This window comes from Cottoperca gobio, chromosome 8, assembly GCF_900634415.1.
Source record: "Cottoperca gobio chromosome 8, fCotGob3.1, whole genome shotgun sequence".
NCBI classification, from domain to species: domain Eukaryota; kingdom Metazoa; phylum Chordata; class Actinopteri; order Perciformes; family Bovichtidae; genus Cottoperca; species Cottoperca gobio.
Genome location: NC_041362.1, coordinates 12,370,916 through 12,383,847, shown reverse-complemented (window position 1 = coordinate 12,383,847; position 12,932 = coordinate 12,370,916). Strand labels below are relative to the sequence as shown.

Below are 12,932 nucleotides of genomic sequence, written 5' to 3'. Positions count from 1 at the left end.
TTTTTGTATCTTTGAATACAGATTATACAGCTGCTTCCGTATCAGGACATTTCACAAAGATCCATAAATGGACTGATTTCTGTCAGAATAAGAAGAGGAAAAGGATGAGATTACAAATCATATTGTTTCCATTGGATGATATGTAGACATGTTCTTTCCGGAGCTCCCATCCATTGACCTCATGGTACTCATTAAAATCCTACACTTCTGAACACATTGCATCTCAGAAAGTGATGTATGATTATCTCCACCTATCACACTCCCCGTCAAATGTAGTCCATGTAAGGCACACCGCGCAGAGCTGTCCCTGTTTCAAATAGCGGAACTCACTTGTTATTTCTGCTTTGTCAAGACCAGACCAAATATTCACTTGCACGTAGAAGTTTTTTATTTATTTATTTTACATCGGTTGGAGGAGCTTCCAACATCCTGTTAATTAAAGCAATTGTAGGATTGCTAGAATGGCGGCACAAGAATGCAGTTCTTTACGTCTTGCTTGAGTAGTTCTGAGAGAACATTGAAGGCAAAGGGTTCGATATATTTGAAATGGTGCAAAATAAATGAAGCATTGATGCTTGTTTGGAGCATAGTAACTGGGGCTCTTCTTGATCTTCACTATGGATTTATTGGTTTCAACCCAACCAGGAGAAAACAAGAACCAAAAATATGAGTATTGATTCATATTCTCTGGTTCACTGACTAAAAGAAGTTTTAATAGTAATAGTTCACAAATTCAGAAGAGTGGCAATCTACTTTCCTCCTTCAAACTGATAAATAAAGAACTATATTGAAAGTGATGTCTTATAGTGCTGCTTCATTTCTCCTCAAGCCACTCATTTTGTCATGGCCTGACCAAGACATGACCTCATTCCTGTTTACCACACCTGTCAGCATGCCTTTGGTTTGCGGCACTAGCTTCAGGTTGTGTTCGCTAGTTCACTCCTGGGTCGGATTATTCTCTGAAAAACACTGTATATACTTTACAGCTCCATACTGATTCATTTATTAGTCTAGTAAGGTCAGAAGCTTCTTGATCTCCTTCTTTCTAGTGTGTGTGTGTGTACATGGGTATTTAAACTGTAGGGATATACTTGTGAGAGTGAAAAAGGAATAGACAGAGTGTATGCTGTTCATGTAGGATCATTTGCATTTATTTATTCACCCTTCAGCGATACATTTATCCCGCAGGCTTGGTCGAGGACTTCACATTCTCCTCTCTTGCTCCCTCTTGACTCTCATTATTTCACTAAAGTCCTCATGAAATTCCCCAAATAAAAGAATAAAATCAATGATGTGCTATATTATGTATATATAGATATGATTCCAAAACCAATTACCTTTCTTTTCTTTGTTGTACCTTGACCAAGCCCCAGCTCCTCAGGTATGACCCTGCCCTCTCCGTACTACCAGCCAGAGGAGGATGACGAACGGCCCTTCATCTGCTCCCTGGCATCTGATAATGGCATCATGTCATGTACTGATGTGCCGGCGAGGCGCGAAGGGGGACGAACATGCTGCCTGGACAGGGAGGACGCGCTCCACAGACAGACTCTGGGCTTGAGTCCTGAGCCGCTGGCCAACGGTAGTGGTGCCGGTGAAGCTATCGGTCTGTGCATCAACTGGCACCAGTATTACACTCGGTGCCACACAGGAAGTAGCAACCCCCACAAAGGTGCCATCAACTTTGACAACATTGTCTACGCCTGGATCGTAATTTTTCAGGTATGTTCCATATGAGTTTGAGGACTGGTGAGATAAAGGTGAGGTGCTTTACATTGCTGATCTTGTAATAAGGGCCAGGTAATATATTGATAATATATGGACTTTGTGATATGAGACTAGATATCGTCTTAGATTGTGTATGTCTTAATATGGTGTTGTTTTCTCCTGGTTTCAAAGGCTGCATTATTATAAACCAGCTGTTATTTTATTTGCCTTTACCCACTTAGTCATTATAACCACATTACTGATATATACAGTATATAGAACATTTTTAATTGTGAAAATATTTTATGAAAGCACCAATGGTCAGAAACATTGAGATAAATAACTTAGTTTTTTTCCTTCAGTTATTATTAAAAGATTGCTGATTGCAATATAGACTGATTCTATTTTGATTATATTATTATTTTGCTGATTAAACTCAAATCCAATCATTCTTCTCAGAAAGAAAATATTTCATTTGATTCACTTAAGCACTAATGCAATAATTATAATAATAATAATTAATTATTGGAATAGGTTCATTGGCTAAGTCAATTGGATTTAAACATGTGATATGAACTATGCTGCGCAAGTAAAGTTTGCGATTATATTCTGCTGAGCATGTCCTGTCACGAAATGTGTTAATGTTGTTAACTTGTAGATGTTTATTTCTTGACACTCAACCAAATGTTTCCTCCTAGGTGATCACTCTGGAGGGCTGGGTGGAGATCATGTATTATGTGATGGATGCCCATTCCTTCTACAACTTCATCTACTTCATTTTACTCATCATTGTAAGTAAAAATTCATTTTTAGTTGTTTATTTATTAGTACCCTACATCCCTACGAGCTGACACAAAATAATAATGAAGTGTGACTGTAGTTAGACAGTCTGGGGTTAAACATACATTATAAAATGTCCAATATATGTGGACTCCTGCCATCAATACATTGAATGAGGTTATTTTCTGAGTAGCGGATTGAAGTGTTAACAAAGTGATGACTGTCTGAGGGAAGGAGGTAGAAGTTATGTAACTTTATCTTTGGCAATGAGTAGGTAAAAAAAGGGTGAGAAGAGGAAGAAAGAGAAAACGTACGTCCAAAAGTGAAAAGTACTGTACGCACACTGTATGCCAGTGCTAGTTCAGCACTTTGCTTGCAGAGCCAGATGGTGACACAAAGAAGGTTGTTTAATTCTTCATTCAGATGCCATTGGCTTTCTGTAAGACTGGCATTCAGTCTGTGGAGCAGCAGACGTACAATAAATGTCCCGGTGGTTTCCCAGCAGCAGGTGAACACAATAAGAAACAGTCTTTTGAAAAGCTTGGAAATGAGATTGAGAAAATACCAAAGGAGAGGAAAGCAGGTGAGGTAGGAGAACTCCAAAATGATATAAAAAAGTGAGAGTAAATTAATGAATGGAGAATGAGTAAACACACCGATCGCAGGTGCAAAACCTGCCCTACAAAACAGTCTCTTCTCCCCACACACACCTCCTCCTATCAACATTGGCTTTATTAGGCTGAGGAGATTATTGGCATCGTGACAGCTGTAAATCTCCTCCCCTCTTTGGCAGATCTGACCTGAGGTTGTCATCGCCAGTGTAAACACCTTTTGGCACCCAAAGATAGTTGACATGGTGTCATAGTGTAATCACTTTTGCATGGTTTAATGCCGCTATATTGATCACAATCTCATGGCCTGTGGATTGTATAGCCCCGCACTACAGTTACAGTACTATCCAGCGCAGCACACATGCAATGGAACTGAACATCTGGTTGCATCCTAATCTCTACAAACAGATATCTGCATATTTATACAGATTCTGTAAGCAACAACACGGGACAAGCTTTTGGCATCAGAAGCGTTCTGGTTTGACAGCTTTACTTTTTTTTTAATGATTGTTTTATTTATATTTAGGCCAAAGTATATAAGTATTGTTTCTATATTGTGAAATAAGTGTGTAGGACAAAGTACCGTTAAAGTGCAGTGTTTCCCTGTGCTTTTTTTTTTATATATTCACAACTCACTTTTCACATTGAACAGGTGCTCTTTTATTAAATAAACTCAACACTTATGTCATTTATCTCATTTATGTGCACGTTTCAGTTGCTTTGCGTATTTACATTCTCTCGCTCCGCTTACGAACCCACACACACACACACGAGTGTGCGCACACACTTACAGTCAGACAGAGCGGAGGAAAGCTAAGGAGAGAACTTTAAAAAAACTGCGCCACGCACGGACCTCATCCAGCCCAGGCAGCACCCCGCAGAGCAGTAAACCTAGGGGAAGCACTGAAGTAAATAAAAAGCCGTTCATAACCTTGTGTACAGTTAAATGCAAAAGGCCTAATTGTTTCAATATCGATTTTCAACTTTTGTTCCTAGTCGGGCCTAGGTTGAGTGGGCTTTGGTCTATATGCAGGTAAACTGTCCATGCACTGGCTGAAATGCAATCTCTTAACTGTCTGACGACGATTTAGCTTTTTCTTCGCTAAATAAATAAACTTTTTACTGAGTGTAAACTGGCTACTTGTGAAACAATGACCGGAGCATGGAAGAGGAAGTCTTGGCGAGAATATCAGCTGGCTACAACGGAACCCCCAAAATAATGGACGTTGCCTCTGGACAATACGCGTTGAATATACAGTTGAAATTCAATGGCGTGCACAACAGCTGACAATCAGGCCAACGCACGGCTCCCTTTGTGGTACATTAATGATTGACACAATTGTGCCACCCCTTTTGAGCATCCAGTCTGTTTGGCAGCTTGTAGTCAAAGGTCCTAAAGGATGCCTTGGAAGTGTTTTGCTCACACTATATAAAGTTAAGGCACTGCCATGAGCCCCAAAGGTGTTGTCCACACAGTGAGGGTCACCTTGGCTCTTTCATTTTGTAGTTATTTTGTTTCTGTGTGTGTGTGTGTGTGTGTGTGTGTGTGTGTGTGTGTGTGTGTGTGTGTGTGTGTGTGTGTGTGTGTGTGTGTGTGTGAGTGTGTGTGTTATGAAAGTGCAGTACCCTGTACTTTTTTAGACGTGTTAGTTGATCCTTTAAGTGTGCGTGTTCCTGGATACAAAACTCAGTTTGACCCCCACAGTCTCATCTCTACCTGCTTGATACTTGATATACTGTCAAGTGCGCAACCCAAGTGTCTTTATCGGTGTCACGTTGAAGACTGAGTAGATGGATGGAAGTGACTTAGAGCTTAGTGCTACCAAAAGGGCAATTATTAGAAGCTGTCTGTGTGCCTGTTTCAGAGAAAAAGAGAATATGTAAAGATACACATGTATGTGACAGCTTCTGCATGGAAGTACTTAGACACATGCAATCAGTTTGCTAAATTAAGCCTGTCATCTTAATTTGTGTTTGTGAAAGTGTGTGATCACACATGCCTTTGTCTATGTGAATGTGTGTGTGTGTGTGTGTGTGTGTGTGTGTGTGTGTGTGTGTGTGTGTGTGTGTGTGTGTGTGTTTGCATGCATGCATAATGCAGTGATCATCTGAATGTGTGATATTGGACTGCCCGCCCTGATTATGCGCATAGCTGTCTACTGATCAGAATCACGGAAGACACACACACACAGATGCAAGCCTGGAGAGAAATCAAAGCCCCACACACCTGTATACCTCCTTTGACCCACAGGACACAGATGGTCATCTCTCCTCCCCCTCTACTTCCCTGCTGTGTTTCCTCTCTCTCTCTCTGAATATCTCTGGAGTCTCTTCTTTTTTTTATTCCTCCCATCTTCTCTGGTCTCTCCTGCACCTTGCTCTGCATCTTTGATCACTGTGGAAGAAATTCTATAGGTGTAGGGTCATTAATTTTGGATTTCTATATCTATGCATGATTTATTTAATGTTCCTGCACCAAATGTTTTGGTCTTGTACGTGTACATGAGTGTCTGTGTGTGTTCTCAATATGTGAGAGCTTTATCCAAGGAGTAAACAGTGGAACATGTTCAGATTTGTAATGAACAAAATCCCAAGTCTCTGCTACAAGCTGCCCTATCCATCCTACAGTCTGGTTTTTGAGTTGTTAAGCATTAGCCAGTATTGATCCAATCATTGTTCCGTAACCCGCTCAGAGTAGTCCAACAAAAGCCATTTCAGCAGTCCTGTAGTGATTCCTATTACTGCCACTAAAAGGGTCAGCCAACACGTACAATCCAAAATGCACTTCTCTCCTCTCCGCAACTATCCCTTCCAACCTCACCTCTAAGAAAATAAAAGCTCTTTTTTTGTGGAAAGAAGAGAGATGTACTGAAGAAATGTTCACGAGAACCATTGTGCAGCACAGGCAGGAGAAAAGTAAAGAGAGAAATTCAGTTGGAGTAGGGGTGGAAGGGAAAGTTAAATCAATTCAGAGTCGGAGAATAAAAGGAAGAGAAAGATAGCCAGACACTGAACTGTGCTTTGGGCATGTGTCGGCTCTGTCTGTCTGCTCTAATCAGCCTCGGTTTGGTGGCAAGCCAGCCCTCAGAGACCTTTAGCATGTGTGTTAACATTTCTACAGGGGGATTGGCACACATTAGAAGAACCATCAAGTGTGTGTGAGCTTGATGTAAAAATACGTCTGTATTTAGCATCGGAAAATGACAATTCTTGACATAGTTCATGTTTTTTTAAAGGAGCAACATCTGCTTTAGCCATAGGCAGATTATTTAAATAAGACACTCTAGTTGTTTTAGTTAGTGTTGCCTCTCGGTTAAGTCAGTTATATCTTGATTTCTGCACTAACTCTTTACCCACTCTTTGTATGAATTCTTCGGGCTTAATAGTAGCTCATGTTCCCTGCTGTAATCTTCCATTGTTCTCTTTTTCTCACTTCATGTACTGCACATCTTAACTCACCCAAACAAGTTCCACCTCCATACACGGTTTAACTTATTGTTCCTTGTTCCACATCCATCCAGATTGGTTCATTCTTCATGATCAACCTGTGCCTGGTAGTCATTGCCACCCAGTTCTCGGAGACCAAACAGCGGGAACACCAGCTGATGCAAGAACAAAGGGCGCAGTGCCTGTCCTCCTCCACCCTTGCCAGCATGGCCGAGCCAGGAGATTGCTACGAGGAGATCTTCCAGCTGGTGTGCCACGTCCTTCGCAAGGCTAAGAGGAGATCGGCTGCTCTCTACTACACGCTGAGGGGCAAAACCCCGCCAGCTGGTGGTGGCAGGAGTAACAGGCGTGGCGGAGGGAATGCGAACGGAGAGCGGCATCATTCCAGGCACCCAAAAAGTGAGTAGGAGGGCCTCAGTAAAGTGCGTGTGAATATGTAACATTTGATACTTTGATTTTAGCCAATATGTGTAATTGTTTAGGAGTTGAAGAAGTTTTAGTTATTTGAAAGAAAAAAATAACAACCTGACTCGATCATGTGTGTGGGGAGATCATGCGTTTGTTCATGTCTGTCCGTCTGTCTGTCTGTCCGCAGCTAATCTCGCACACTACTGGACCCATCAGCCTAATATGTTTTGTGCTTATTTCTTACTGTATGCTTAGGAGCGTCTCATCTTTGCAGCAATATATACCTTTTTGATACCGTCATTGACAGCTGACTCCTGACAACTCCCCTGCAGCATCTGTAGATTCATTTCATAATCGATACGTTACGATCCACTAAAGTTCGGCATGATACGAGATGAATAAATCCCTGTTTTTGTTTGGGAGGGGAACAGGGAGACGCACCTGGCACCGTACTGAACGCACTTTTCTAGTTCATGTATAAAAATGCTCACACAATGCTGGATGATAAGTTAAATGGAATATTATCTAGCCAATTACTAGGTTTGACTACAAATATGGCTGCTTTATAATGGATTCATCTCATACTATTACTATTCCCGTCTCTCTAGCATCTCACTGTCCGCACCAGAGCAAGCAAGACCATGACTCTCAGCCACTAGCCAACTCCATCAGTCTGGCTGTCCCTCAGAACCCCGAGGACTGCCCAATATGTGCGTTATCACTGAAAGAGAGGGCGAGGGCAGAGGGAGACTCCGCCAAGGGGGAGGAAGAAGAGGAGCATGCGGTGAAAGAGACGGGCAAGGAGGAGAACCATCTAGAGGAGAAGGGAGATGGAGAGAAGAAGAGGAAGAGGACGTGCTTTGGACATTGTAAAGACATTTGGAATGACATGAGGAGGAAACTTTGGGGCATTGTAGAGAGCAAGTATTTCAGCAGGGGCATTATGATTGCTATTCTCATCAACACCATCAGTATGGGCATCGAGCATCATAACCAGGTAAGGTCATGTCAAGTCAATGCTGTCACATAAACATCGTTCCTGACACTGAAGAGAGGCTTTTATTTTGAAACTGCTATCAAATTACTATTTTTGAATTGATTTAAAATACCTGTAATTTGACAACAAAGAGCGTGAATGTCTCGGACATACAATAACACAAGGTTCCTTGTGTTATTGTAGGAATATGCATTGATTTTAATCCTTTACACTGAAATACTATGCTGTCAATAGAGTGCGTTACCTCTCACGCCCACAAATCACAGCAGATAAACCACTATCCCTGCTGGTGAAGCATTGCTGCTAGAAATATCATAATAGCAGATGACATTCAGAAGGATGAGCGTGGGAGTGGAGCATCACTGCCATGCAGTTTCCTGACAGAGGTGTAAACATTTAGCCTAGCGGTAGACAAATCCGAGCTGGCTTTTAACATTGGCCAGGCTCCTCGGAGACAGACAAGGCAGGTGTCTGTGAGCAGTGTGGGAGAAGTCTGCCAAGAACACACACACGCATGCACGCGTGCATACAAATGAATGAAAGCGCACACATACAACACACATCCATTTGTGTCCAGTGTGTGCATGCAAATAAAAATCCTTTCATATTTGTGTGCATGCACCAACAGAAACACATGCTGTTACATAAAAGAGCTTTTTCTTTTCCCTTCATTTCTGTTTATCTCAACTCATGCCATTCTCCCTCCCTTGCTAATTTTACTTCCACTTCTCTCCCCTTATTTTCTCCATAAATCCCTCTGTGCACCTTTCCTTTGCACATTCCTTCCCCCACTCGCTCCTTTGTTCCTCGTCGTCTCTCCTTCCTTCCGTCCTTCCAGCCTTACCCCAAGTGTCTCATCCACTGTCTGACTCTCTTTTCCCTCCCACTTCTCTCTTCCTCTCTCTCATCCACCCACGCACTCTTTGACAGTGTACAGAGTAGTTGCTTTCTCTCATCTCTGAAGACTAAAAATAAACGAGGGGGGGGGGGAGGGAGGAGACGAGTGAGATGGGAAGAGCGAGGCAGACACCGGTTACACAGCAGTTTTCAGCTCAATTCCCTGTGCGATTCTGTGTGAGAGCGAGTTAGTGCGTTTCAAAGTAGGCATGTATGCAGAAACACAGGAACACATTTGCATGCACACACTCACAGACTGTCTGTCTGTCTCTCGAGTCTTTCTCCCTCCACAATTTCCACAGGCTGACAAAGAAGCAGTGACAATAGTGTGTGTCTCCCCTCTGCAGTCTTACCTCTTGTTCTCTAAAACAGTCAGGAACTCTGAAGCTGATGTGACGACAAACAACAGGGCTGCCTTACTCGCACCACCCCCTGCTTAAGAGAAATGTTCATGTCGAGTGTGTGGTTTCAAATTGTTGATTGTGTTCTTTGACTATCAAAGATGGTGTTTTTTCATATTTACGTTGGATTAGTACTCACTAAGTCAATTGATGTTGCACGCAGCAATGCTTAAATGGTTTAAGTATTTATTTATTTTTATATGAGCGTATATTTTGGTTTTCAAATTAAGTTTCAGATGAATTTGTTTATTATAGCTTTGGTTTTTAATTGTTTCTTATAATATAGGGACTTGGTGTGCATGTCATGGACCGCCCACCCTTTTAGAAGAAGGTTATGTGGGTTCAGTGGATGTGGGGCACCTGAAGCTGAAGTCACTATTTGACTAGTTTTTATGACCAACAGATTTTAAGTTTCTTTATGAAGTTAATTTAGAACAAAGTTGGGAGCATTTTTGATTTTATTAAATAAACAAATTACATTTTGGAAGTGAGTCAGAGTTGACCATGTATTCAGTGCCTGCGACTTTAAACGCCAAAGAAATAAAAAAATAATGTTAATTTTGTCCACTTAGAAAAAAAAAATATATATATATTATAATACTGTCTTAAATGTCCTCGTTATTTTTTATCATATTTAGTCAACCTCAAAATAAAAAAAGTTATAAATATTAATATACAAAACAATGCATAAAAACAACAGGAAATAATAAAAGACGAGAGACATATAGGCCGTCAATGATTATGTAAAACAGCAACATGTTTTCTTCAAGGCAGATTGTAAAGACCTTTAAAAGTATTCAAGGAAGAGAGCACTTCTAGGGTAATGATATTGTGCAACTCATTCCCTGCCCAGGGTGCGTAGAAAGGAAAGCAGTGTTACCAAGCTCAGAGTGAACCCTGGGGACATTTAAAAGAATCCGATTTGTAGATCTAGTGTTGTTGCTGCTGGTGTGAAAGGATAAAAGGATTATGTAAGTAGGTGGTGTGCCTAACAATAACAAAAATTAGCATTTTACTTCTCTGATACAAACAAGGACAATCCCAAAGATCCATATAAAATGCAATGACTCAACGCCAGCTCTCTGCCGTCTCGTCATCCTCTCGTCGTGGAGAGAATATAACACTTTTAGTCACATTTTCATTAACAGAATTACCACTAGTTGCTTGTAAGCCAGTTTAAAGACGAGCTGCCTATTTGCATTCATGCTATGTGTGTTCTTGTCCGGACATCTGTGTGGAAATCTGCACATTAAAATTCAGGTATGGAGGTTTTAGCTCATTCATTCATATTCATGCAACATTCCTACGCTGACCGAGGACACGTTTCAAGAGAGAAAGAGGGAGAGGATATTTGTATGGGAGGATAAAATATAAAATATTCACAACATGGATAATTAGGGGGGAAAAAAAGAAAGATGGAAATGAACATGGGAGAGCACAGGTACAAATACGTGAGGAGAAGTACGGTGAGGGAGTGAATGGGTTAAGAAGAAGAAAAGCAGAAATGGGGAGAAAGCAAGGAGAGGGAGGAATGATGGTATTTTGTCTGATTTAAACTGTGGTGTCAAGAGCTGTGATGGTTCTGTCAATAGCAATACATTTTATATCCTGTGTTTGTACTTATGACTAGTGAGGGAGTTCTGGACATAGGTCAAGGTTAACGCTAACTGCTGAGGGATGGAACTCCATTTATCCCCACATCCCCTGTTCCCTACAACACATCTAATAGTTCGAGGATCTCTTTTCATATATGTTTCATGACATTTGCATTTTTTAGAGGTGGTGCGTAATGTCATCGTCTAAACCACTCTGTGCTACAGTACCGCGCTCAAATGAGTCTCAGTAGATGTTTTTCAAGCTAAAACATAATAGTCAAAACTGAGCTCATGAAATTAATATTGGTTTTTGTTCATCCCGTTTAGTGTATCATTCGTATTCTTTCTCACCTCTAATTGAGTGTGTTCCTCTCCTCTCCTCCATCATGTCATCATCTTACTCCTAAACAATCCCTCTGCTTTGCTCGCTGCTCGTTTTCCCGCTCTTTCTGCCGGGTTCTTCCTCTACCCTTGTCCCTCCTCTGATCGACAGCAGGATATTGATCGGGAAGAGATGGGTCTGCCTGATAATGAGACTCAGAAAGAGAAAGAACAAGGGATAGAGAACTAGGGGGATGAAGATAGATTTGGAGAAAAAAGCGGATTAGAGGAGGGGGATGGCTGATGTGTTTTTCTCTGACATGGTCGGCTAACTTTGGCAGGGCTAGATGGCTATTTCTCCGCTGGCTTTGAAACTGGAATTCACAGGGGGTATCAGAGAAAGCATCCGATCCATATCGTGCATAACACACATTCACTCACACACCGCACAAAGTATACTTTCATAAAGCGAGTCTGCTTGTGCAAACACACACACACACACACACACACACACACACACACAAAAGGAAATAAACCCGGGATTGACTGGAGCATTTGTGTGTGTTTGTTTCTTTTGTGTGCGGTTCATTTATATATATGTGTTACTTTGCCAATTCCAGATAACGTGCTCCCCTATTCAGCCAGTGTCTGACACCAATGTGCTCCACAGGCTTTCTTCACTTTCCTGTTTTTTGTTTCAAATGTGACGTTTCCCCAGTTTTTCTTTTGTGACGTTTCCCTGTTTTTCACTCTCGTCCCCTTCCTCTCTGTCCTATCTGATATAAGGTGTATGGCTTAATTTCATGTGCCAGGTAGAAGAGAACTCTCTTTTTAAGTGGCTGACAGTTTGAGTGACAGCTTTTTCCACACACAGCTCATATAGCATTGCTCAGTTTTTTAACCCAACTCTCTCTATACTTGCTTTCGCTTCCTACTTGCTATTTTCATTTAGTTTTTCTGTTTCTGTTTCCCCTCCACGTCTCCACCCAGCCCGAGGAGCTGACCAATGTCCTGGAGATCTGCAACATTGTGTTCACCAGCATGTTCACCCTGGAGATGATCCTGAAGCTGACTGCTTTTGGCTTCTTTGAGTACCTGAGGAACCCCTATAACATCTTTGACGGCATCATTGTCATCATCAGGTCTGCAAACTACAAAAGGATTTTCCGATTTATTAGGTTACGTTGTCCATTAGTCAGGAAGTTTTTTAAGAATTTTTATAAATGAGATATAATATTTACAAAACTAGAGAATCCAGAGCCTTAGAATAGCAGTTTCAAATCCCTCCACTGGAAATGAATGAGAGCTTTTGTCCTAACGTGTAATGATTGTCCAACTACTGTACATCTACTTGAGTTTAAGACATACTTTAATCTCCAGAAAACAGACAAACCTACTGTTCCAATCAGATTCTCCATCTGGTCCTCATGGCGCTTTTCATTGAACTACTTTTATGGGACAAATTTTGAATATAACTGTCAAAGCAGCTTGGGGATAAAATATGTAAAATACAGCAGTATTCCTTATCACATGGATTACACACATTTCTGATTATTGAAAAAAAAATGTTTATGTAGTATATTGGACTGACTTATCCTCTCATCTTCTCTTATCTGGTCTTTCCCTTTTCTATTTATTTTTTATTCCTTTTTTAATCTTTCTCTCCCCACATCCCCCCGACTATAACAACACTTATTATTTACCCATTTCTTCTTTTTCTTTGAATTTTATCACATCTTCCAACTCTATCTCTCTCTGGTAAATACAC

At 41.1% G+C, this 12,932-nt stretch overlaps 1 protein-coding gene across 1 annotated transcript in view; it reads left to right on the top strand.

Annotated features, from left to right (window-relative positions):
• The window catches only part of cacna1ia (calcium voltage-gated channel subunit alpha1 Ia), a 145,707-nt gene that overhangs the window by 92,996 nt on the left and 39,779 nt on the right, over positions 1-12,932 (top strand). Inside the window, exons 7-11 of the mRNA XM_029436969.1 lie at positions 1,374-1,722; positions 2,406-2,498; positions 6,620-6,944; positions 7,562-7,950; positions 12,155-12,306. Of these exons, the coding sequence (XP_029292829.1) occupies positions 1,374-1,722; positions 2,406-2,498; positions 6,620-6,944; positions 7,562-7,950; positions 12,155-12,306 (1,308 nt within the window). The remainder of the gene's footprint in view (positions 1-1,373; positions 1,723-2,405; positions 2,499-6,619; positions 6,945-7,561; positions 7,951-12,154; positions 12,307-12,932) is intronic.